A 24,036-nucleotide genomic window follows, 5' to 3' on the forward strand; every position below is an offset into this window, starting at 1 on the left:
TTGATAGCTGTGGATACGTACTGGTTCACCTGGAGGGCCTGGAAGTCCTGGTTTTCCATCTCTCCCTGGAAGCCCCTACAATCACACACATTGATTCATCAGTTTTCTAATTATTAACAATTCAAGCAAACAAGTGTCTCAACATCTTTACTTACGTCTTTACCAGGGGAACCTGGAGCACCTGGTAATCCAGAGAGGCCCCTCGGACCCTAAAATGAATAAAAATGAATAACAAATGACACCTGTTCAGAAATTATAACAGATGAGCCTGTTGAAATGTGCTCCAGTGTTTCTAACTATCCCAATAGTAATTTACCTGAACACCTTGCTGTCCAATAGAACCTTTGGGACCCTGTAGATGAAAACAAACATTAATAAAAATGCAACGTCTTTATAATGGTAGCATTTTCCTTTCTATTGAGTAGCTCCTTTGTAGGTATTCTATATTTCTGTCCTGGTACTTTGTGTTGTATTACATTATTGGCCTAGTATACGCAAGTGAAAGACTAAATCATCTAATCATCTCTAACTGCCGGGATCTTGGGAAATAAATTTCAGTCCTGAATATCATGAGAACAAGTGAGTTGTGAGGGCCTTGATGCGTGTCACGCTAGTAGCATATTATACTGCTCTCCGTAGTTTATGTACTTGAACTGTATGGTGGCCATCTTCTCAGATAATATATCTCCGGAGAATACTTTTAAAAAAGTATAGGTTGAGCAAGTAGAGGGATTTGTTGGAGATGTATGGAGTGAATAATTTTGGGGGAGGGGTGCCTAGAGGCAGTGCCATGTAGGCCTTTGTTGTCAGGTACAAGATAAGACACCACATTACTCTGAACGAGTCACAAGTGAGGGAGAGGAGCACCACACAAAGAGAGGGACAAGGATTCTAAGTCAGTTAAAAGCTAAGTATCTTAACATACATACTTGGTACTTCTGGCGGCAGGCCAGCTGATGCTAGAGAAAAGTGGCACAGTCATCATGGCGCCTATTAGGCTCACAATGCTAGATATGTGTAGCTTGGGCCAGTTAACAAGATGCCACTGTACCTTGCCTGGTTTCATGTATCTTATCTCATCAGGTTGCAGAGAATTTACATATTACGGGAACAAGCAAACCACTGGCTGGCCAACAAGGTTGGAATAGCCTGTTGGTTAACAGGGAGGAAGAAATGTAGATAACAGCAATATGTGAACAGAAATCTTTAAAAGAATGTATCTTTCTTAATATATTGCATAGCCATTGTGCTGATTCAAATAGCATTCAATCAACGATTTTTCTCATACAATATTTTTGTTTTGGGGCTAGACTGAGTAAAATATGTTTCTTAAGTTTAAGTCTCACAATCTTAAAATTATACTTAGAATTACTTTACGATTTGATCATATTTAATTAATAAACAAATCATCTATTGACATTAGACTTACAGGTGGACCCTCTGATCCTATTCCTGGTGGTCCAATCTCCCCTGGTGACCCTGGAACACCTGCTATTCCCCTTTCTCCCTGGAGAGCAAAAACATGTATTCAGCTAGCACAATGTATTTCCATTTGTATCATAAAATGCATAAATAGTACACATTCAAAAACAGAAATCAATGCCCTCTGAAAACACACATTACATTATCCTTGTTTAGATTGATATCTTCTCTAGTGCTAACATTTATATCATTTGAATGTACCTCCATTTATTGATGTAGACAGGAAAGAGGGCTCTGTTGTTAGACTACATGAAATCATTGAGGGAACTGTAGCATGAGACATTCATATCAAGGGACCATTAGAATCTTTCAATTCAACTGCAGTACACAAAAAGCAATTTTCACTAAATTGTAAGCCCTTTAGGCGTTGAGATTTAATAAGCGTGAAAAGATTATTTTTTCTTGGGACGCTGTAAATTTTATAATGCAAACGCTAATGTTTTTGACTGCCATGATTAGACTGAGCACTCTGTCATAGCCTTAGAACCCGCTGTAGCGGGCTCTACCGGCTATTAAAGGCCCGCTCCCGTGTTAAAGGCCCTTGTTAAAGGCGAGGGCCTTTAACAAGGGAGAGGGCTTTTAATAGCCGGTAGAGCCCGCTACTGCGGGTTCTAAGGCTATTAGAACATTCTGCCACTCAGGGCAGAATGTTCTATTAAATAAAACAAATTCCTCACGTAGCCTGAGGGGATTAAAATTCCCTCGGGCTCCGTGAGGCTTTGTTCACAGCTGTTGCTGTGAATAAAGCGAACATTGGAATGTTGGCGCTGCAGGCTTTTACCGGCCAGTAAAAGCCCGCAGCACTCCATTGTTTTTAATGGAGCTGCCAACGTTCCAATGTTCTAATATACTGTAGATATGTCTGGGCGTTCAAACATGGCTCAACTATGACTGAGGACTCTCTTTAGCATTAACTTATCCTCACAAGTAGTGCTATTGAGTCTGCTCAGTTTATGCATAATCACCTCTTCATATCTAGGTTTTTAGCATTTTATGAGCAGATTGATTGATTAGTTGGGCCTTCGACAAATCTGCTTTCTGTGTGCTCTTTAACCAGTTATGCACAGCTTTTCAGCTTTGATTAGGATATCATTCATCGATTTCTTCATATTGTTGCCCTGTTTGAGTTGTTTCCTCCTAAATAGGCTCAATGGACAACTTTGATAATTATGTCCCAGATCGAATTACAATTTGGCGAAGGCTAACAACCTACGCAATACTAATAGTTCATTCAGCAATTCCAGGTGAAGGTGCTTAAGTGGGTAAAAGAGACGTCAAAGCCCCACACTTCTGCAACACATTCCAGGGATTACTTTACAAGGAACACGATTACCGAGCTTTATTACAAATCCTGTGACAGCATTGGCAGCACAATATACTTAGTTCAACTGTGATGCTGGATGAACAATTGGAGCAGATTTGCAAGCTTACAAATATTAAATACTTCAAATACAGTGGAAGTGAACATGGCATCTGAAGAATGACTTGGCAAGGACTAGCAAAGAGACCTTTACAAATTTGAACTCTTGGAAACTGGGAACCAATGTGGAGAACCCTTTATAAGCTATTACACAACCATCTAAACAGGGACGTGTTTCCTAGCCTCAAACAACGATTAAAGCATATCAGAATGAATTAGAATTGTCACAACTTCAACATAGAGGTGAGGTAAATCAATTGATAATGGCAACATAAATGAAAGACAAATAAAAATCAAAGTAACATATATGGAGCATGGTCAGGCAGCATATTTGTATATGTTTATATAGTGGGGGAATTCTTCATAATATCGACATTATAAAAATGGTCAGCACTACTCTAGTAACAGTAAGTTTTGGTAAGCACAAGCTGGTGAAGACCCTAGAGGTAGTTCATCCTACCACCCACTTTGACTACTAATACTCACATATTGATTTAGTCTAATGGTAAGGGACCCTAGTTTACCCTGACCAGCAAAGCTGTATCATTTAGTAGCGCTTCACAACAATGACAAGCACTGAAGTTAGTGTACAGCAAAACTGAGCAAAGCAGAGGAACTCCAAGTAGCAATTGTAACAGATGGCACAAAGATGGATTTGCTGAAGTAAAAACAGTAAGCTTTATTGGGAAAATTAACATGTTGCATCCATGCAAGGATATTTTCTGAAGAGAATACACTATCACCCCCTTTCCAAACGTTAGGAGGTACATGGAGGTTTGTCCCATGTTGACATTGTTAGTTGCAATGAACATTGAGCCATTGGTGGAACATCTGAGGCAATGTATAAATATATCCTTATTTAGTAAAAGACAAATTCTGGGCAGATGATTTGAATGTTTGATCCTCAGGGCTTTCGCTCCTTTTGATCTCATACTCAACCTGTACTGGTTCTTTTTGTTCAATCGTGAGTCGGCTGTTGCACCCACATCCTAATTTACTAGATCTGGGAACTACTGACCTGATTGTCCCAGCAGGAAAATCTAATCAATTAAATCATCTTTGAAATGGGTGGTAAGGTAGCCCAGTCCTGCTCTCTGCATCAAGGCACCGGGTTAGCATATAATGCTTCCTGCTGTCAAGCAATGTCCTCTCCTACTCTTCCCAATTCCAGAATTCCCAACCTGCACCAGCTCTCACTCAATTTAACTACCTTCAAAGCAGCATTTTTCATATTATTTATTTTTATTAAGAGATAAATAACAATAAGGTCACTAACATACCTTAGGTCCTCGTGGCCCAATTACTCCAGGTACACCAGGCGATCCCTAAAACACAATGCTATGTTTAATTTAAAGAAAACGTCTAAACACATATCCTTCATAAGTATAAATTAGAAAGTCACAAATGTTTTAAAATGCCCATCACAACAAATTATGCTATGAATTGAAATGCCACCAACCAGTTCTTTCACACACAGCAATAACCAAAGTATTGTACAAAAATACTATTAGGTGAAAATAGAATGCTTCATAAAATGCACAAATTCGCGTTGAGGCCTGCAGAAAATTGTCTTCCTTTCACATATGTATCATACATGGCTACTGCCAATGTAAGTATCATTAGGTACATGTGAGCTGCTCTACGAAATAGGAAGTGGGAAATGGGAAATGTGGTACTGAGAACTACACACAAGTAGATAGGGCCCAATACATTTGACAGAGTCTCACTATGTTATGTTATTTTACCATCAATTGTACGGCACAGTACCATTTTCGTATTCTAAACACCTTTAATTCAACAGAATCCTCATTGACTAAATTCAAGGTGGTCTGTTATGTTTTGATAAGAAAGAAGTTTCTGGCCTATGTAATACATAACATGGTTCATAATGGGTAATGGTTTGTTAAGGTGTGTCCTATCATGTCACAGATACTTTTGAATGGATGCTTTGCTTTTGGTTTTATATCTGTGGTCTATTAAATATTTTGCTATTTGATTGACATCACAGAATCAAACCTACATCCTATATTCTAAAATCCACTTTGCTGCAGCTCTAGTTTAAATGATGTTCTGTAGGTACGGGACCAGTTCAGTGGGAGGATGTAGATACCAATGTCAATAGCCACACTACTCCCACATAAGAGACTTCTTTGGTCTGATAAAAAGGAGTTGTAAAGTCATGGCTCTGTCCAATGTATATAGTAGGCCTCATAGTATGTGCATACCAAATACACAGAAGATATGTTGGATTCGTCTGCTACGCTGATGCCATTTAGTCCATCACCCTTTCTTTGTTTTGAAACTGTAAAGTAAATGCCAGTACGCTGGGGAGAGAGTGAAGGAGTAGTGTCCATTGTCAGACGGTACAAGAGGCTGCTTCCTGTTCCTCAAATTACACATTTACTTCCACAGTCAGGGGGTACAGGCTAGTAAAGGCGAGAAAGCTGAGTCACAGAAGTCAGACAAGATTCAGCAAGATGGATTTTTTCCACTGCTATTTTGCACACTAAAGCTAAAATGAAAAGCATATAGAATTATTTAAGTCTAGAAAGGTTGAAGTAAAAGGGTGGCACCTGAATGTCATGTTACTAGAATAAGAGTTCTAGAATTTATATTGTTTCAAACAGAGACTGCAGTAAATGAACAAAATGCTGGCTTTCATTTTGTAATAGAAATTAGGGTTGGTACTCTGGAATGCTAAAAAATTTCATTTTCCATAAGTCTCAAATATGTTCCTCATCTACATCAGAAATACGTCTTGCAGGCTGAGTGAAACAACCTCCAGTTGCAATAATCTGCAACTTGATTCCCCAGTGGTCTACTATAGATTCACCACTTATTTCCAAAGAAAACCCAGAGTGCTTACCATCTATAGTCATGACAAAATGGACACCATGTTGGGGAATAGGAGATGTTCAATTTAAAGCCTTCCCTAAGGAGCAGGCTAAAGTAAATGATCTTTGAGGCTACAGATATGAAAGCAGCAGAGTAAAAATGTGTGAGGGCAGATATATATATATTTTATTGTCATTTGTGATGTAGTTTGAAGATCTGAAAATAGTTAATGAGAGAGCCCCCGAAGCCCAGCTTTCGTTTTCACGTCAGTTTCCTCAGACTGCCCATCTTCTCCCTCACCTAATACGTCCTTAATTCTTAAAATAGTTTAACTTCAGTACAAATAAAAGGATTTTGAATTCTGCAATTGCATACTGATCTTAAATTTACAATGAATAGATGTGTGTTCTAATTGGGTAGTGAGACCGTTCAAGTGAATCCTGTTTAGAAATGTATTTTTCTTTTTCCATTTTCCTAATTTATTTTGGCAGTAGTTGCAATTCCCAGCTCTGGCTTCAAAATTATTGTTATTGTAAGCTGTGTATATTAAACATAGCTATATTCAATGAAACAAACACAGGTAACAGGAACATGATAGTGAAGAAATAGAATGTAAAACAACATTAAAATTAATTTAAAAAACCAATGGCTACAGGGACGTTATAGTTAGGCTCACATTTTAAACATACCAAACCATAGAAGTTCACCTGTTATAGTTAGTTATCTGAAGTAACTATAACTCGTGCCCTAAGGTAACTATAACTCGTGCCCTTGCCATGCACTACTAATTACCCCACAAATTACGGCACTGATGAGCCTTTGGCTGTGCGCAGCGGTGGTTGGCCACCTAGCCTGCAACCAACCCCCATAGGAACCAATCCAGGTGCTGCGCACGGCCAAAGGCCATGCACATCAGGGGTTAGCCGGGTCTGGCCTTTAACCAGTCCCTGTGGCCAACCCCTATACAAACCAAACCCTGCATGGCCCCCCAATCCCCAGTCCGATCTGGGACCTGGGGCCCCATCCCCCCAGGGTCCAGCTGAAAGATTTAATTTTTTTGGGAGGAAGGGCTGCAGGCCCTCTCCAGGCTGATCTTGGGCCCGGGATCCCATCCCCCGTGGCCCGACCTAAACATTTAATTTTTTGGGGGGGAGGGGAGCTGCACAGCCCCAGGGACCCCCTTCCACTGGAGCCCAGCCTAAACATTTATTTTTTCTTTGGGAGGGCCGGGTAGCCCTCCTCCCCAGACTGATCTTGGCCCTGGGGATCCAATCCCCTGAGGCCTACCTAATTTATTTCTGGGGGAGACAGGGGCTGCGCAGCCCCCCTCCCCAGGCCTATCTCGGCCCTGGGGACCCCATGCCCCAGGGCCTGGCCCTCCCCAGGCCGATCTCGAACCCAGAGATCCCTTCCCCTGGGGTCCAGCCATGTGACCTCGGTGGCCCCTAGGGCACCCAGTCACAATGTTGGAGACAACAAGGGGAGAGCCTGAAGGCCCCTGTTGGCCCAGCCGGCTACCTACCTCCTATGGGAGCTGGAATTGCTGTCAGAGTAATGTTTCCTCTGTTTCCCTGCGTGCATCTCCAAGGGCAGTGAAACAGAGGAAAGCTCTGCTCCCATGAAGTGAGAGCTGTTTAACAGCTCTCACTTAATCCAAGCAGAGATTTTGCTCAGACTTGGTGACTTGGTGGGACCCCCTTTCTATTTTTTAATGTTTGCTGCGGGAGGTGGTGGTCCCTGAGGCTAAGGGGAGAGGGAGCACACTGCCCCGCACATAATTTCCTCAATGCCCTGGGGTGCGGGTGGTTTCCGGGCTGCAGGGGCGCACTGTGCACCTCCCTGCCACACAATTAAACAAATGCCTCAGGGAGGTGGTGAAATTTTGACAACATATTTTTTTTAAAGAGTGCTTTTTAGCCCTAGGGGGGTCCCTCTAGCACCCCACCACCAGAACTATGGGCTTACAGTGTCACTACCCTGTCCTCTTTTTTTTTTTGGAGGGGGTGCTCAACTGAAGCTGAGTCCCAACATGGATGCCAACACTTCCTTGTTGAAGTGTTGGTAGCCAATCAGATCTCAGCAAGAGGTGGAAGGGTTGCAAATCTTTTGCGTCTCTATATATACCAATTTGGATTTTTTTAAATGTTCTCTAGAACTACTGAGCAGATTTACAGCAAATAACAAAAGGGTCACTTTCTGGACCAAGATCTAGCTTTCTGCCCAAAATTGTATATTTCCATCCAGTGGTTTGGAAGCTATCGATGTTCACCCCAAACATTCTCCATACAACAGCTGACATGACTGTTGAAAATTTTGTGAAGAATCGTCAAGCACTGCCAAAATTGCTTTTTCTATAGAAATTAGGTTCTAACTATAACAACCTAGTGGCAACAACCACTCAGTAATATATATATATATATATATATATATATATATATATATATATATGTATATTATACCTACTGGTGTTTGCCAGTAGGTAGTAATAGCTAGGACCCAGTTTCTATAGATTTTTTTTTTTTTTACTTGCCTATATCTTTGGCACCATTTGAGAAATTGAAATTTGCATGGAAAATGTGTGATGATCCGTGAGGGGGGGGGGGTGCATTTCCCTTGTTAATTTACATACACTCTTTAAACCAGCCTGCAGCCTAAATCGTTGGAGGGAATTACACCAAATTTGACAAAAAGGTAGCTTTTGGTCCGCAGAGTGCCCTTTTTGTCATTTAGTGTAAATCCGTTCAATAGTTTTTGAGATATTAAAAGAAGTCCAAATTTATATATCTGGGTGGAGTCTAAGCATAAATCCCATAGGGAGATCCGATTGGCTGTCAGCACATCAACCAGAAAGTGCTGGCAGTCATCTTGGGACCAAAATACGTGATAGGACCCCATTGAAACATATTGTTGGGAATGGCAGGTTTTGAGGGTTACAAAAAGGAGAACGTACCAGGGAGGAGGGGAGAGAGGCAACAAGCTGATCACTCTGGACAGGTGAGAGGGGCAGTGGAAGCACAACAGACTATGGAGGGCAGGGAAAGTGTGGTGTAGGGGCAATGAACCAACCAGGCAGGACAGACACGAGAAGCTGTGGCAATCTAACACACCACTGAGGGAAGAAGGAAGAACCTATTGCAGTACAACCATACATGCCAATATACCAGATTAAGGTAAGTTAATGGAGAAAATCAGTTCTCCAGGTTTGTTTTTTCCTAAAATTTCCCTGTTACAGAGTTAAAAATGTTGACAAGTTTGGTACATTGTATAACGGAGGCCTGGAGGAATGGGGTAGGGAATTGGACTCGTGAAACAGAGGGCTAGAGAGAGATGGCGGGGTACCAAACTGACCTTACAGAGCAGGGGACAGGGATTGCAACAGCCCAATACACTACACAAGGCAAGAGGGACAGTAGTGCAGCACAACGGACCATGGAAAACAATATTGAGGGGACAGTGCCATGCACATTGACAGCAGAGAGAAGAAGAGAAAGAGGCAAGGGCAGAAAGCTGACAATACCGGAAAGACAGGAGGGGCAGTTGCAGTGTAACAGACCATGAAGGGCAGGAGGGATGGGGCAGGGGCATGACAATGGAGCAGACAAGGCAGGAGAGAGGATAGAGACCTGCATTTCACAAACAGAGGGCAGGGCTGGGGCAGCAAGCTGACCATGGAGGGCAGGTGGGATGGGCACTGGGAACACAACATACCATGGAGGGCAACAGTGAGACTATGATGGCATCCGCACAGAAAACAGAGGGAAGGTGGTCAGAGGCAGTAAGATTACCAAACAGGGCAGATGGGAGGGGCATAGAAGACCATGCACGGCAAGCAGAGGGTTAGTGGCAGGACAAAGGCCATGGTGATTGTGAGCACTGAATTTATTACTGATAAATATTTCATATATTCTGTATTTTGAATGTGCATAAAAAATGAATTAACAGAGAAAATAATGTGCAACTCGAAAATGTACCCACTTGAATGGCCACCACCTACTATGTAATGTTTTACTAAAAGTGTATTAGTGTTTATTCAGAACATATATGAATGTGAAATTTGCAATAGTGTGTCATACTGATGATTAACTTCTATGTATTTGCTTAAATTAACTGTAGGTCTCAAGTCAGCGAGGTCTAGGCCTTAGTATTGCACAGCTTCATATTAAAAAATGCCATGTCAGAATAAAATATGATCTCATGTTTAGTGAATAATAAAGATGTATAGTTCTAACTGGAGTTTGACCAAATCGTAGCAGTAGCAAAATGTTTTCCTGTGAGGAAATGTGAGTAGAAACATGAATGTTCTAAACTGTTACAAAAGTCAACTCAAAGTGTGAGAAAGCGATGTTCCCAGGCGCTAACAATGAATGTACTGATGGAAGGACAGACGGATTAAATTGTTTCTTTACGAGTCGGACGATGTGCCCAGAAGAAGAGGAGCCAATCATCAACGTGTAAAAAGCTGTTTAGTTATATCTTAGATTTGAAATACTAATTTCATTGGACTAATGGCCATCGCACAATTCTTTGACCAATGACAACGTGGGCTAACTTTAACTTAACTGGACTGCACCGAGAGGTGAAGAGCCATTAGCGACTATTAGAGCTATTAGCTACTATTATGACCTTTAGCCATCAATCATTATTCATTCCTACATTACTGATGAGGTGTACGCACCTTTGATTATTCTCTTATTTAGAGAATCCTGATCTTTAACTCTAACTTACTTAGATTTCTGATGCTAAATGCTGCCTAATGGTTCAGAGAGCTCAGGTTCTCCGATTCTGAACCGTTACCCCTTCATATATCCCGTTGCCGATGATGACCGAACTGATGTCTGCCTGATGAAGAATATCACAGCTTGCTGATCCATAAGGAAAGGTATAACACATTGCTAATATCTTTATTGTTGATTTGTCTTTTGTTTCCAGGTAGCAACTGCTGCTTTTGATAGAGCCATAGTTAGATGGTTTTCAAATTCATGTTGACTAAATCGTTTTGCATGAAGCCCAAACATGCTGATACTAATCTGAAGTTAGTGAGGACTTCGCCATCCAAATAAAAATTGGTATTTAATATTAATCAATTACTGAATTCAAATGTATGTTATTTCCATTGCGCAATTACTCTTATTGTTGATTTGTACTTTGGCTTTAGAGGGATTAGTTATTAATGCTTTAATTAAGTTGAGATTCTTTAGAAGATTCAGTCAACCAGTGTTGTTTTTATACTTATATCATGTGGTTTTGAGACTAATTTATGTGATACTAGCCTTGTTAATCTAGGGAAATAAACCTTCTACTTATATAAAAGGTGTGGTCATTCGTGACCAAATGGGTCTGGTGTGTGAAGGTTACTGACTCCAAAATAATTTTATTATTGGATTTGATGATATTTATGCCATGTATGGACTTAGGGTGTGAACATCTTAAACGAGTCAAAAGGTCCATCAAAGCTCTAACACGTCCCCTTATAAAACTAACATTACTAACCAGATAAAGTCAGACGTGCTAGCATGGGCAAGAGGGACGGGCATGTACAAAGGACCATGGAGGACAGAAGGGGAGGATAGGGACTGGACACAGACAAGAGAGGGCAGAGGAAGGGGCTTCACAACAGACCATGCAGGGCAGGCAGGAGGAGCAGTTGCAGAACAACACACCAGGAAGGGCAGAAATAAGTGGCAGCCAAATGAACCACATAGGACAGGAGGGAAAGGATAGGGGCATGGAACTCGGACAGGAAGAGTAGAAGTGGCAGGGACAGGTGAGAGACATCTGACCATGCTAGGCAGGTAGGAGGGGCAGTGGCAGCTCAACAGAACATTCAGAGTAGATAGGAGGGGCAGTGGCAGGTCTTTGGAATGTGATGAGCAAAAAGGAGGGAGCAGGGGCATGCACACAGACATCGGAGGGCAAGAGAAGGACGGTAGAGGCAGCAATCAAAGCACAAAGGCTAAGCAGGAGGGCAATGATGGGGCATTTAATTGGGCAACCAGGGACAGGAAGAGTGGGCAGAGCATCAAGCTAAATGAAGGGCAGTAGAAGCACATCGGTGCATAGACTCAGACAACACGGGGTAGGGAGGAGATGAGTGGGGCATCAAGCTAACTGTCCAGGGCAGGTGGGAAAGGCAGTGGCAGAACAATGGCCACACAGGGCTGCAATAAGGGAGCAGAGGCATTAATTTGGACAATGGAGAGGGGCAGGTGCAGCAGGTTTGAGCTGGGGCAGCACAATGCCAGGCAAGGCCCTGCCTCCAACCCCTACCCACTGTGTGTTACGATGGGCATCTTACTTAATGTTTAAAAAAAACTAGAAATTCACTTAAAAACAAAGGTTATAGGGACATTATAGTTAGGATATAGAATTTAAAAAAACTTATAAATTCACTGAAAAAACAAAGGTTACAGGGATGTTATAGTTAGGTTCAGATTTTACATAAACAAAATTATAGAAATTCAGCTGTTAGATTATTTCAAGTAACTATGACTCTTATCCTATGGTAACTATAACTTGTGCTTTTGACATGCACTGCTAATTACCCCAGATATTACATCACTTTATTATGACATCATTGATATTATCCCTGTGACAATTGAAGTAAAATTATTGATTAGAAAATTATGCATGGCAGGGGGTGTTATAGTTACCTTAGAGCAACACATTAAATATTGTTAAGCCTAATCATAACCCCCTATAGCAGACCTGATGTTTAAGATCACGCAGGGATTGTAAAATCTGCAGAAGAATTAGCACTATCAAAGAAATAAGGTCTCTAATAACATCACCCCTCAGTTCTTCCAATATCAAATTTTATATTTTAGAAATGTCTAAAGAGCTGTGCCTCCAATCTCTGTAGTCTATACCTTAAAGAGTATTATCAGAAACAAAAATCTCATTTGTCTTTCAATTGTTTTCTTTTGTATTTATAGAAGGTTACTTCTATGCTAGAAGGAGGCTGAATTGTGTTGGTTAAATGGTAGTAATGCACATATTTCAATTAGTCCTGTTGGCAAAAACAAATAATGTTATTTTGTTTTTTGTAGAACATATAATTACAAAAGCTTTTTTATTTCTCTTTTATGCACATTCTAAGCAGCATATAACATATAAAACGGTCCCTTTATAATTGTTATTCAGTGGCTAGGATTGAGTCAGTGCCCAGCTTTCAGAATGATTTTAAAGAATGTACTGAGAACTCAGTGAGAATATTGAGCTCTTTGGCCACGGGGAGGCATGTGTTTGAATGTCATACAGACTACTGATAGTCAATGAAAGGGTTTATGTTTACACATTCCTTGTTGTAGATAGATGAAATAGAGGTAAAGAACACCTAACACATTGTCATGCAGGAAGCACTGTTAGCGTGATTTTCTTCCACCCTCTGTTCAGTGGGTCTGGCGCACAGGGCTCATGTTCTATTTTCCCTGATCCACGTCATGGTCTCCTGTGACACCAGATAGACACCACCCCTCAAGGCTCATAGGTCTCACTGCACTTGGAAGACCATTAGAACATTCTGGTACCATTATTCAATTTGTTTTTTGGTTGCACACTTGCAAGAAATAGACATGTCTTTCCTGTTTATTGGTTCCAGCTGCCATGACCTATTGACTCCACCTGCTAATGTTAATTGATTACCCGTGCTTCTGTTTATTGGTTCTAGCTGCCATGACCTATTGACTCTACCTGCTAATATTACTTGATTCTACCAGCTTCTATTTAACGGTTCCAGCTGCCATGACTTATTGACTACACCTGCCAAAGTTAACCGATTGCACCTACTTGCATTAAATGCCTTTTTCCCATGTGAGACATGTGGCTCTCAGGAGTAAACCACACCCATAGAGTATTCAAACCACACTGAAATTTGAGTCTGTGCTTGGCTTCTTTTCTGGCCTGAACAAGCGTCATCCCTCCATTCACCTTCTGAGTCGACCGGATTCCTCAAGTGCTCTAGTATTCCTCAGTCCAAACTTCCCTGCAGCTCCTGTGATCCTGATGTCATTAACGCTTTTGTCATCTTTGCTTCCAGCTCCCTGCACTAAAGCTGCAAAGACTTCCTCCAGATTTCAGTCAAATTTGTGTTTGCATTGTGGTAAAGCAGGTCACTTTGCTCGAGAGTGTACCCTCAAACCAAAAGGAATTCAAAAGAATGTTGCCATGACATCTAATTTGATGCAGAAAAACTAGGGAGCACGACAGACACAGAGGTGAACCAGTTGGGTGTGGTCATAGAACAGACCCCACACTACTTGGCAAACACCTCACAAAACGTTCCACAACATTTTACAATACTAGTTACCCTTATACTTTCGCCCCAACAGCAGAAGGTCTTACCTATACTTGTAGGCTCTGGGGATACTGGAAGCTTCTAAGACATAGCCTTGGCCAGTTCTTTACATATCCACGCATTAAGAAAAGCTAACCTGTACAGGTTAGAGCTGTGGGTGGCTCTGAGCTCCCTTATGGGATGATCGCATACCAAACTGCACCAATCACTGAAATATGTGATAATGGGCATACTGAGATTTTGACATTTGATATCATTGATACACCCACCTTTGGTGCAATGTTCGGGGTCTCCTGGCTTCAACTTCACAATTACCAGCATTGACTGTTCCCTCTGCCTGGTCATTCTGGGTTCTCACCACTGTTGAACCAATTGTTATATAAAGACACAGGAAATTCTGACATGTGCGGCCTTAAAACAAGAATCTATAATGCAACTTCCAGTAGAATATCAAAAGGCTATGCAATTACCCACCTAGAGGGAATATGATTGCCACATTGACTTAATTCCTGTAGCAGCACTCCCTTGTAGTTGTGCCTATAGTCTCTCTGAACCCGAGACAAAACACCTAGGTGAGCTGTTATCCCTAGGTTTCATTTGTCGCTCCACCTCCCCTACATCATCGTCGCTCTTCTTCGTCCCAAAGAAGAATGTTGAGTTATGGCCATGGATCAACTACAGAGCACTAAATAAAGTGACTGTGAAGAATAGATATCCATTGCCTCTAATCCCGGTCTTGCTTGACCAGGTGCGGAAGTCTACTGAGTACACTAAATTGGACCTGTGTGCTGCTTACCATCTTATTCATGTAAAAGAGGGTGACGAGTGGAAAATGGCCTTCCGAAACAAGTTCGTACTATTCAGATACACAGTCAAGCCATTTGGGGGATGTAATGCCCAGTACTTTACAGACTAAGGGGGTCATTCCGACCCTGGCGGTCCATGACCGCCATGGCGGAGGGCAGCGGAAGCACCGCCAACAGGCTGGCAGTGCTTCCTGGGCTATTCTGACCGCGGCGGTAAAGCTGCGGTCAGAAAAGGGGAACCGGCGGTTTCCCGGCGGTTTTCCCCTGGCCCAGGGAATCCTCCATGGCGGCGCTGCTTGCAGCACCGCCACGGGGATTCCGACCCCTTTCCCGCCAGTCTGTTTCTGGCGGTGGGATGGCGGGAACGGGTGTCGTGGGGCCCCCTCAAGGGGCCCCAAACAGATTTTCACTGTCAGACAGTGAAAATCGCGACGGGTGCCACTGCACCCGTCGCACCCCTGCAACTCCGCCGGCTCCATTCGGAGCCGGCTTCCTCGTTGCAGGGGCTTTCCCGCTGGGCCGGCGGGCAGCCTTTTGTCGGTCGCCCGCCGGCCCAGCGGGAAAGTTGGAATGGCTGCCGCGGTCTTTTGACCGCGGGGCGGTCATTCGGCGGTAACCGCGGTCAGAATGACCGCCTAAGCTCTGAAAGATCTACTGGATGTTTGTGTGATCATATACATTGACAACATCCTCATTTATTCACGAAACATGACAAAACACATAGGTAATGTCAGGGAAGTACTACAAAGAGTCCAGGAACATGCCTTTTTTGCTAACTTTGAAAAATGTACATTTCATACTCATTCTGTTGTGTTTCTGGGATACAGCTTGTCTCCCGAAGGGGTAACCATGGATAGAAAAAAGGTTCAGGCAATATTAGACTGCCAGAGCCAACCACAGTTAAAAAGGTGCAACGTTTCATAGATATTTCAAACTTTTACAATCAATTAATACCCATTTTTCTGACATTGTAAGTTCAATTACTAGGCTTTTAAACAGGAAGGTACCCTTTGTGTGCTCCCAGGAATCCAATGATGCCTTCTGTCTACTTAAAGAAACATTTACCATGGCCCTGATACTCAGATATCCAAATCCGGGCACCCTTACTTTGTGGAGGCAGACACCTCTCATGTAGCAGTTGGAAGTATTATGTTGCAATGTGACAGCACAATTGGGCACATGCTACAGTTGCCTTTTTTCCCAAAACATATTACCAGCTAAGAAGAACAAGAGTTATTGGCAATCAAATTATGTTCCCAAGAGTGGTGGCAATATTTATAAGTTGTGCAACACATATACACGGATCATGTGTCTCCAATTCCTTAGGTCATGAAAAGCATTGACTCCTAGACATAAAAGGTAGTTACTGTTTTGCAGTGAATACAATTTCATCATCAACTATAAATCATGCACACAACATACCAAGGCAGATATGCTATCTAAGGGGTAGGGTTACACAAGTAAGGACTTTCAGGAACAGATACCACCAAACATCATAGCCCCAGAACATATCGTAGAACTTTGCAAACAAGAATTATTTGTAAACAGAGTTAGATAGAGCATTAGCTAGGAAGACTCGGCCTCGTGGGTGGCCTGAAAGGATAATTATACACATAAGGATCTTACCTACCATGGAACCACCTTATATGTCCCCATAGAAGATTGAAGACAAGAAGACAAGAAGCATTAACCTGGTGGCATGATACCCCACTAGCTGGACACCCTGGAAGTCATAAAACCCTACCTGTTTTGATGGCCAACTCTGTCCAGGAATGTGCATGGTAGACCCACCCTATATTTTCACAAAGTAAGGCATCTCATTCTGCCACTGCGGGTAACTCACAAACCTTTCCTGTGCCCCCACAACCCTGGCATACAATCAGTACATACTATTCACATCCTTACCCAACTCCAATGGCTATAATATTATTTGGGTAATAGTAGATTTCTATTCGAAAATTGCTCACTTTATTACCCTTAAACAGATACCCACTGGCAAAACCCTGTCGGATTTGTCCAACACATCTTGCGGTTAAATGATCTTTCCTCCGTAACCATTTCTGACAGAAGCCTGTAGTTCATTTCCCGGTTTTGAATAACCTTTGACCTTGACATGAGTCTCTCATCTGCTTTTCACCCACAGACCGAGTGAAGGGGTGAGAAAGGTATTAGAACAGACACTGCAATGTCTTGTAACTTCTACTCCACAAGGGAAGGAATCTGTGTTGCCATTTGCTGAATTTGCATATAATAACTCACAGCATTCTGCCACTGCGGTATATCCTTTTTAATGTGCAACAGTCAGACATACACGTATGTTACCAGAAAATGTTGTCATACCTTCTGAAGATGTATCTGCCATGCAAGACTTTTTACAACATCTTTCAAAGTCACTAACAACAACAACCGGCCAATAAAATTGGAGACCAGGTTTACGTGGCCACGAAAACCTGTGACTACATGGTCCACATAAATGACAACCCAGATGTGTAGGTCCCTTTCAAATAGAACAAATTAATAACCAAGTAGCAGTGAGATTAAAGCTGCCAGACGATATAACAATGCACCCACTGTCATGTATCCTTACTTGAATCCTATGATGCACAAACTTGTCCTTGTCCACTTCCACCACCTATAACACTGACGGCCATTTGTAATTTGAGGTACAGAGAATCCTAGACTCTAAAAGTATTAATGTCTGTTTGCTTTACTTAATTGATTGGAAAAGCCATGGTCCTGAAGAATAGTCTTGGGAACCAGCCAGCAATGTTCATGCCCCTAGTCCGGTCTGTTCTTTCTGTGCTCGTCACCCAGACAAACCACAACCTGTAGGTCATTCCTTGTGGTGGGGAACTGTCACAACCCCCTGCACCCTTTGTACAGTGGGTCTGGCGCACAGAACTCAAGTTGTATTCTACTATGGCACTTCATGGCCGCCTGCTCCTCCAGGATAAACTCCCCTCAAGCCCCATGGTCCCACTACACTTAACCCATTGGCAGGCCCCTACCAAGACCATTAGAACATTCTGGTACTGTTATTCAATTAGTTTCTTGGTCTGCAAACTTGCAAGGAATAGACATGTGTTTCCTGTATATTGGTTCCAACTGCCATGACCTATTGACTCCACATGCTAATGTTAATTCATTCACCTGCTTCTGTTTGTTGGTTCCAACTGCCATGACATTGTGACTACACCTACTAATGTTGATTAATTCCACCTGCTTCTGTTTATTGGTCCAACTGCCATGACCTATTGACTCCACTTGCTAATGTTAATTGCTTCCACCTGTTTGTATTAAGGTTCAAAACCATTGGACTGACAGGTTTTCTCTTCTAGGGCCCATTGGAACCTTCCTTTCTCCCATGCGAGCCATGGGCATTTCAGGAATCAGCCCTACCCACAGACTATTTAAACCAAATGCAAAACTTGAGTCGGTACTTGTCCTTTTTCCTGTCTTGAGCAAGCATTATCCCTACACTCACCTGCTGAGTTGACCAGATTCCTCCAGCACTCTGGTCTTCCTCAGCAAAAGCCTCCCTGCATCTCCTGTGATCCTAACACTATTGATGCTTCTGTCGTCTTAGCTTCCAGTGTGCCGATTCCTCTTCAACTCCCTGCACTAGAGCTTAAAGATGTCCTCTGGATTCCAGTTTTAAGTAGGAGAGACAAGGCTAAGTACTTGACCACGGGTTAGTGTGCACTAATCCTTAGATTAAGCCTAAGACTACATATAAGACTCAGTTCTGAATTTGCTTTCTGGAAATCCAACACTACCTTTGTTTCAATAGCTTTAGCGCTCTGAACTCCTTTACAGAGTGAGTGCTCCTGACTTGAATTATATCAGAACTGAAATCCCCACACGAGTAATTCTTGACAAATTGTTGTAATGAGAATGTGAGCGAACTTATTAGAGCACATTATATATGTATATGAACTTGTACAGAGAACTGAATGTAAAATGATCCTTGGAGTGCCAGAAACTCCAGCCTTAAATCTTGATTTGTACCTGCTCTCATACAATACATCTGGTGACGCCTGTAAATGTACAATATTGTGACTAAATATGTAATCTTTGTGTGGTGAGAACTGTTCAAAAACTATTCTTCTTATTCCCAGTGCACTATATCCACGCCAGCACAAAAGGTCCAGGGAGTGCAGAACCTCTCACGAAGTATTGCAAGGCAGCAGAGCAGGTCGGTGCTACAAGTCTATCTTTTCTTATTTTGTCCCAATCCCTCTTGCCCTCGAGAGCAGTGTATGATTTAAGGGTTTAAGGTTCCTTGATCATGGGTTGGGGACTGGGGGGATAAGAGGTCCTGAATCACCTCTGTAGTCGCAACCAGGTGAGTGTGTGACACTAATTAATTTGTTGTATGGACAGCAAGCTAACAAACTTCACCATACACACCTATTCATGGCTATCAGAACTAGGTTTATCCTTACACATCTGATTGAACTGGTCGCATGCTGTAAATCTCAGGACTATACCCATCATCTGCTACTTGCAAATGTTTCGAAACAAAGCTACCCATCTCAAAATGAAAAAGCTTAAATCTGAGAATAACCCTGCACCTCAGATCCTACATTAGTTACTGGGTAAACACATAGTTCAATTCAAGTTGTGATACATCATTCACAAGGCCCTGCAAAGGGTAATTCCAATCTATATAGCCAAGATCTTTTGGAGTATCAGCTGACCAGAAGTCAGAGGTTGGCCACCTTTGACCTGCTTAGCAATCTACCAAATATCAGTGGTTTGTGGCACTATCTCTCTATTGGCAAGACTCTGCGTTCTGTCACACCATTCCCATCCACCTTGAACTTGAACAGAACTACAGAAATTCTCAGAGTTTTGAAATCTAGGTGTTCTAGAGTGCCCTGATAGACATGGATGCATGTAAGACTTTATTATCGTTGTCTGTCATAACTTGGCTGTCTTGCTCCTTTTTAATGGAATATTATATAAGTGTGCTTTGCATAAGCTTGTAATTGGTGTTTCACACAAAGTAAAAATAAAAAATCATCTGGCGACAGGAACCGAAACAAGGCGGGGACCTATTCAGTCTTGTTTCTCAGACATCTTTTGTGATACCTCCAAACTACTCCTTTGACTTCTGACCAATAACTCCCAAAAAATATCCCAGCAACTGCCTAGAATTTTCATTTCTCAATGCAGCCAATGCATGGCACAGGGTAGCTGTATTAAGCAAATCACTGCAAGATGGGCAATATCAACTCAATTAACCATATTACAAGTGTATTTACACACGGATATACAAAATATTACACACACTACCAACACTTAGGCCCTAATTATGTCACTGGTGGTAAAAACCGCATACAGCTGCGGTGACGGCTGCCAAAAGACCGTCACCACGGCTACCATCCATCTGCCATATTATGAGCACTGCCACAAGGAGGGCAGAAATCCGGCAGTGATCATAGTGGAGGATGGTGGTAAGGTGGCGCTGCTACCACCAGCACCGCCACACCAGTAGACCGCCACCAGCCGTATCATGACATGTGATACGGCCTGGCAGTGTTCTGCTGGCAGGCGCTGCTGGCGGTAGAAGCACCCCTTCCCGTTCCCTACTGGAAGATCACCTGGAAGAAGGTCAGTTGGGCTTCTGACAGGGGAGGGGGCGAGGGTGTTGTTTGTGTGTGAGGTTGTGTGCATGAATGTGTGAGTGTGTGCATGAATGTGTCTGTGTGTAGTGTTGTTTGCGTGGGTGTATGCATGTGTGTAAATATGTGTAAGAATGGTCATGTGAGTGCGTGTCTGCATGTCAGTGTGAATGGGTGTACGAATGTGTGCGAGCATGACTGGATTCATGCGTGTATGAGTGGGTGGGTGTATGCGTGGTGCATGTCTGCGGGTGTGTGCATGAATGGGGGTGAGAGGATCAGAAGGGGGAGTGTGGATGGAGGGGCTTAGGGGCATCTGGGGAGTGTTGGGGGGTGGTTGAGCCACCTACCAGTGACAGGGAAGGAGTTCCCTGTCAATGGTAGGGCCTACCGCCATGGTTAGCAATGCCACAAAAACCCATGGTGGTATGCTGGCTCAAAATGCCGCCGACATCTCTGGCCCGGCGGCTGCTACCACCACTGCAGTCTGAGTGGAGAAGTGGTGGGTTGGCTGCAGCCAAGCCACCATTCTCATAATGTGGCGGTATGAAACGCCAGCCTATTGGCGGTACTGCTGCCACATTACCACTCACCGCCGGGGTCATTGTGACCCCCTGAGAGTCTCACCACTAAGCCATTTACATTTGGAGTGAAAAGAGCATACTTAGGGGCAGATTTAAGAGCCCTAAGCACCTCATTGTTCCACATTAGCGTCATTTATTTTTTTACTTACTCTAATGTGGCCCACGAGGACAAAATTGCAGTGCCAAATTTAAAAAGTGGCGCACCGCATGCTACATCATGCCTGCACCAGGCGTAATGTATGCAAAGGAGGAACTCCCCTGTTGGAGGAGGAATGCCACAGAGAAATCTAAAAGATTTCTTTGCATAATGTTTTAGGCACTCTAACGCATGCTCAGAGCAGGCGTTAAAAGGAGGCACGCCTTTTTGGCATTCGTTGAATATACATATTGTAAAAAAAGAAATCACTTCTTTAAGCAAGTCACAAGTACCTGGGACCACTCACGTTTATGAAGACTACTTACTGGTATGCCTGGCAGGCCTTCTCCTGGTGGTCCAGGATCACCTTTAGGGCCAGGAGGGCCAGGAGGTCCTTCATCTCCACCAGCCTCTCCCTGGAAAACAAGAGCAATATTTTATGACTTTGTGTTTAGATTGGTCCTTAAGGAACTTTGTAGTATATCTATGACTCCGTTCCTTATAGAGAAAATATAGGATTTAAAATCAAAAAGCACACATTTTCAGTTATAACAAGTAAGTCATACAAGCATTTGAAGTGGTTAAATATGGCCAAAACATGAAACTATAATTCCTCTCCACAAAATGAGGCAGAATATTTAAATAATTATGGGCCAGATGCACGAAGCACAAGTTGAAAAATACTGGTCACAACTTGCGCCCAGTCTTTTTGCCACCAGTGTATTAATTTGCAAACCAACCGATGTAGTATTAGGTCAGTTTGCAAATAATTGATTCCTAGTAGTCACAGTTCAACCTACCTCAGAAATATAAATGAGGTAGGTCCAAAATTGAGACCTGCTAGGAATTGCAGCCATCTCAGGGACATTTCCCTGCTGGAGTTAGCCGACCACTAATTCTGTGTCTGCTTTTTAATAAGGCAATTTTATTTAACAAAATGTAACCAGTTTTTCTTAAAGGATAATGGGATGCCTGTAAAAAAGAAATTAAAAGTGTAAGTTCCATTTCCATGGGACAACTGCCTACTCCTAAAAAAACTGATGTTTTTGTCAACATTCACAAGGGGAAAGGTCCCCTTCCCTGTACAACCTCCTTTGAAGAGGTGCTCAGATTTTACTGTTTTGCGACCGGAATTTGTTTACAAAACATTAATACAAACCAATGAGAATTGGTATTTGGAAGAGGTGCCCTAAACACATCCTTTCCTAATACCAATTTGGACTTTGGTTGAAAGGCCAAATCGTGATTTAGGGCCAGATGTAGCAAAGGCTTTTACCCATTCTGTGTCTATGGGAAAAAGTGTTCGTACATATGGCCCCTAGTAGCATGTTAGCACTTCACAATTCATGGTTAGTACATACAGAAATGCCTTTTTGCAGTTGCAAATGCACCATTCAGGATTTGGATCTTATGTGGCTGCTAAAAGGCTTCATACATCCTGCCCTATATGCTCAAATTAGTTCATGTTAAATTATCATGGACGGTATGTGAGGTGTTTTTGCAGTGTCTAAAGTGGTGCTGCAAAAAGTTTTTTCTCCTTTGCAACCCTTTATGCCATGTATAATCATGAACTTCACAATAACCTTGGCTTACAATCACTTAGTATTTCAAGCAGGAAGCAGTATGGGAATTTGATTTATTTATTTGTCTTTATTTGTGTGATTGGTAAGTGGAATAACTTATGGGAACAGCACTTAAATAACAGTAGGCAACGATAATCTAACAAAGACATCAGTAAAAGAATAATTGAACACAAGCATTGGCAAAGCCAATAGATTTGGGTTGGCTGCCAGCCGTTGGATTTGTCAATGTTTGATGTGTCATGGTTTTTGTAAGACTTTATATTTGAAGAGCTTCCGGGTCCTCACAAATTGAAAAAAATGAACATTGCCTGAAACCAAAAATATTGTTTGGCCTCACAAAGCTCACTTTGACATAGTAGAACCTGGCAGTGAAGGAAACTATTTTGTGTAGATGTGCTCATAGTGAGGTTCTACAGTGGCTGAAGTGGGCTAGTCACAGATCTCTGGTCCCTCAAACAGATATATATTGTATTACTTTTCCTTGTGTTGTTTATTTTTGTTTATAGATTTTGCATATTATTGGTTCTAAATATTGTTGGGAGAACACTGGATTAAGGTCTGTTGAGAGGAGGTCAGCATCAAGCATTAAGGATATGTTTTATGACCCGATTCAGCAAGGTGTTTTGTATGGATAACCAGCGGCTGTGATTTTTCATAATAAAAATGGTACTCTTCGGGGGCGGAGTCTGGCTGCCGTCTGAAATGGCCGCCTCAACGTAGAGCTCCGAGGCTCGAGGGGAGAAGGATTACCCAAACAGCTGTCAAAAAGCCTCCTTGGAGTCAGAATGAAAGGAAATATACATGCGATAATAGCGACATAACTCTGAAGTTATTTTCAAAGTAAGAAATGCCAGTTAAAATGGAGTTCTTAATTGAAGCCCGGCTACAAATCACCTGAACACGGCCCCTCAGCTGAGCAAAGAACAACACTTTCTGTCAGGACACAGAGTCAGCTGCTGAAGAGATAAGGGGCTTTCTTCATGTTTAGGGAATTAAATAACTGTTGACCTTTGGTTGAACTCTCCACACAGCACAGGGAAGCCTCTGACAAGTCTCAACTCTGAGGTATTTTCTCTTCAATTAACTGTTCAGACTTCTTATGTAAATATGTGAGCACAGGATTTTCTTGTCAGCTGAGTGTGTGGAGCAAATGCAGTTCGGAAAGTGAGTGTTGTACACCATTTCTGCAGCTGAGAGACTCTGTGAAAGTTACTCATTCTGCCATGAAATACAGCCAGTTTCTTAACAGATAAGTGGAATTCCCTTTCTT

The 24,036-nt window shown here is 42.4% G+C and overlaps 1 protein-coding gene across 1 annotated transcript in view; it reads right to left on the reverse strand.

Annotated features, from left to right (window-relative positions):
- COL19A1 (collagen type XIX alpha 1 chain) overlaps positions 1 to 24,036 on the reverse strand; it is a 2,318,824-nt gene that overhangs the window by 485,305 nt on the left and 1,809,483 nt on the right. Inside the window, exons 28-33 of the mRNA XM_069235722.1 lie at positions 21,510 to 21,599; positions 4,183 to 4,227; positions 1,430 to 1,507; positions 317 to 352; positions 156 to 209; positions 22 to 75 (exon numbers count right to left, since the gene is read on the reverse strand). Coding sequence (XP_069091823.1) covers positions 22 to 75; positions 156 to 209; positions 317 to 352; positions 1,430 to 1,507; positions 4,183 to 4,227; positions 21,510 to 21,599 — 357 coding nt within the window. The remainder of the gene's footprint in view (positions 1 to 21; positions 76 to 155; positions 210 to 316; positions 353 to 1,429; positions 1,508 to 4,182; positions 4,228 to 21,509; positions 21,600 to 24,036) is intronic.

Source organism: Pleurodeles waltl, chromosome 5 (genome assembly GCF_031143425.1).
Source record: "Pleurodeles waltl isolate 20211129_DDA chromosome 5, aPleWal1.hap1.20221129, whole genome shotgun sequence".
Taxonomy (NCBI): Eukaryota; Metazoa; Chordata; class Amphibia; order Caudata; family Salamandridae; genus Pleurodeles; species Pleurodeles waltl.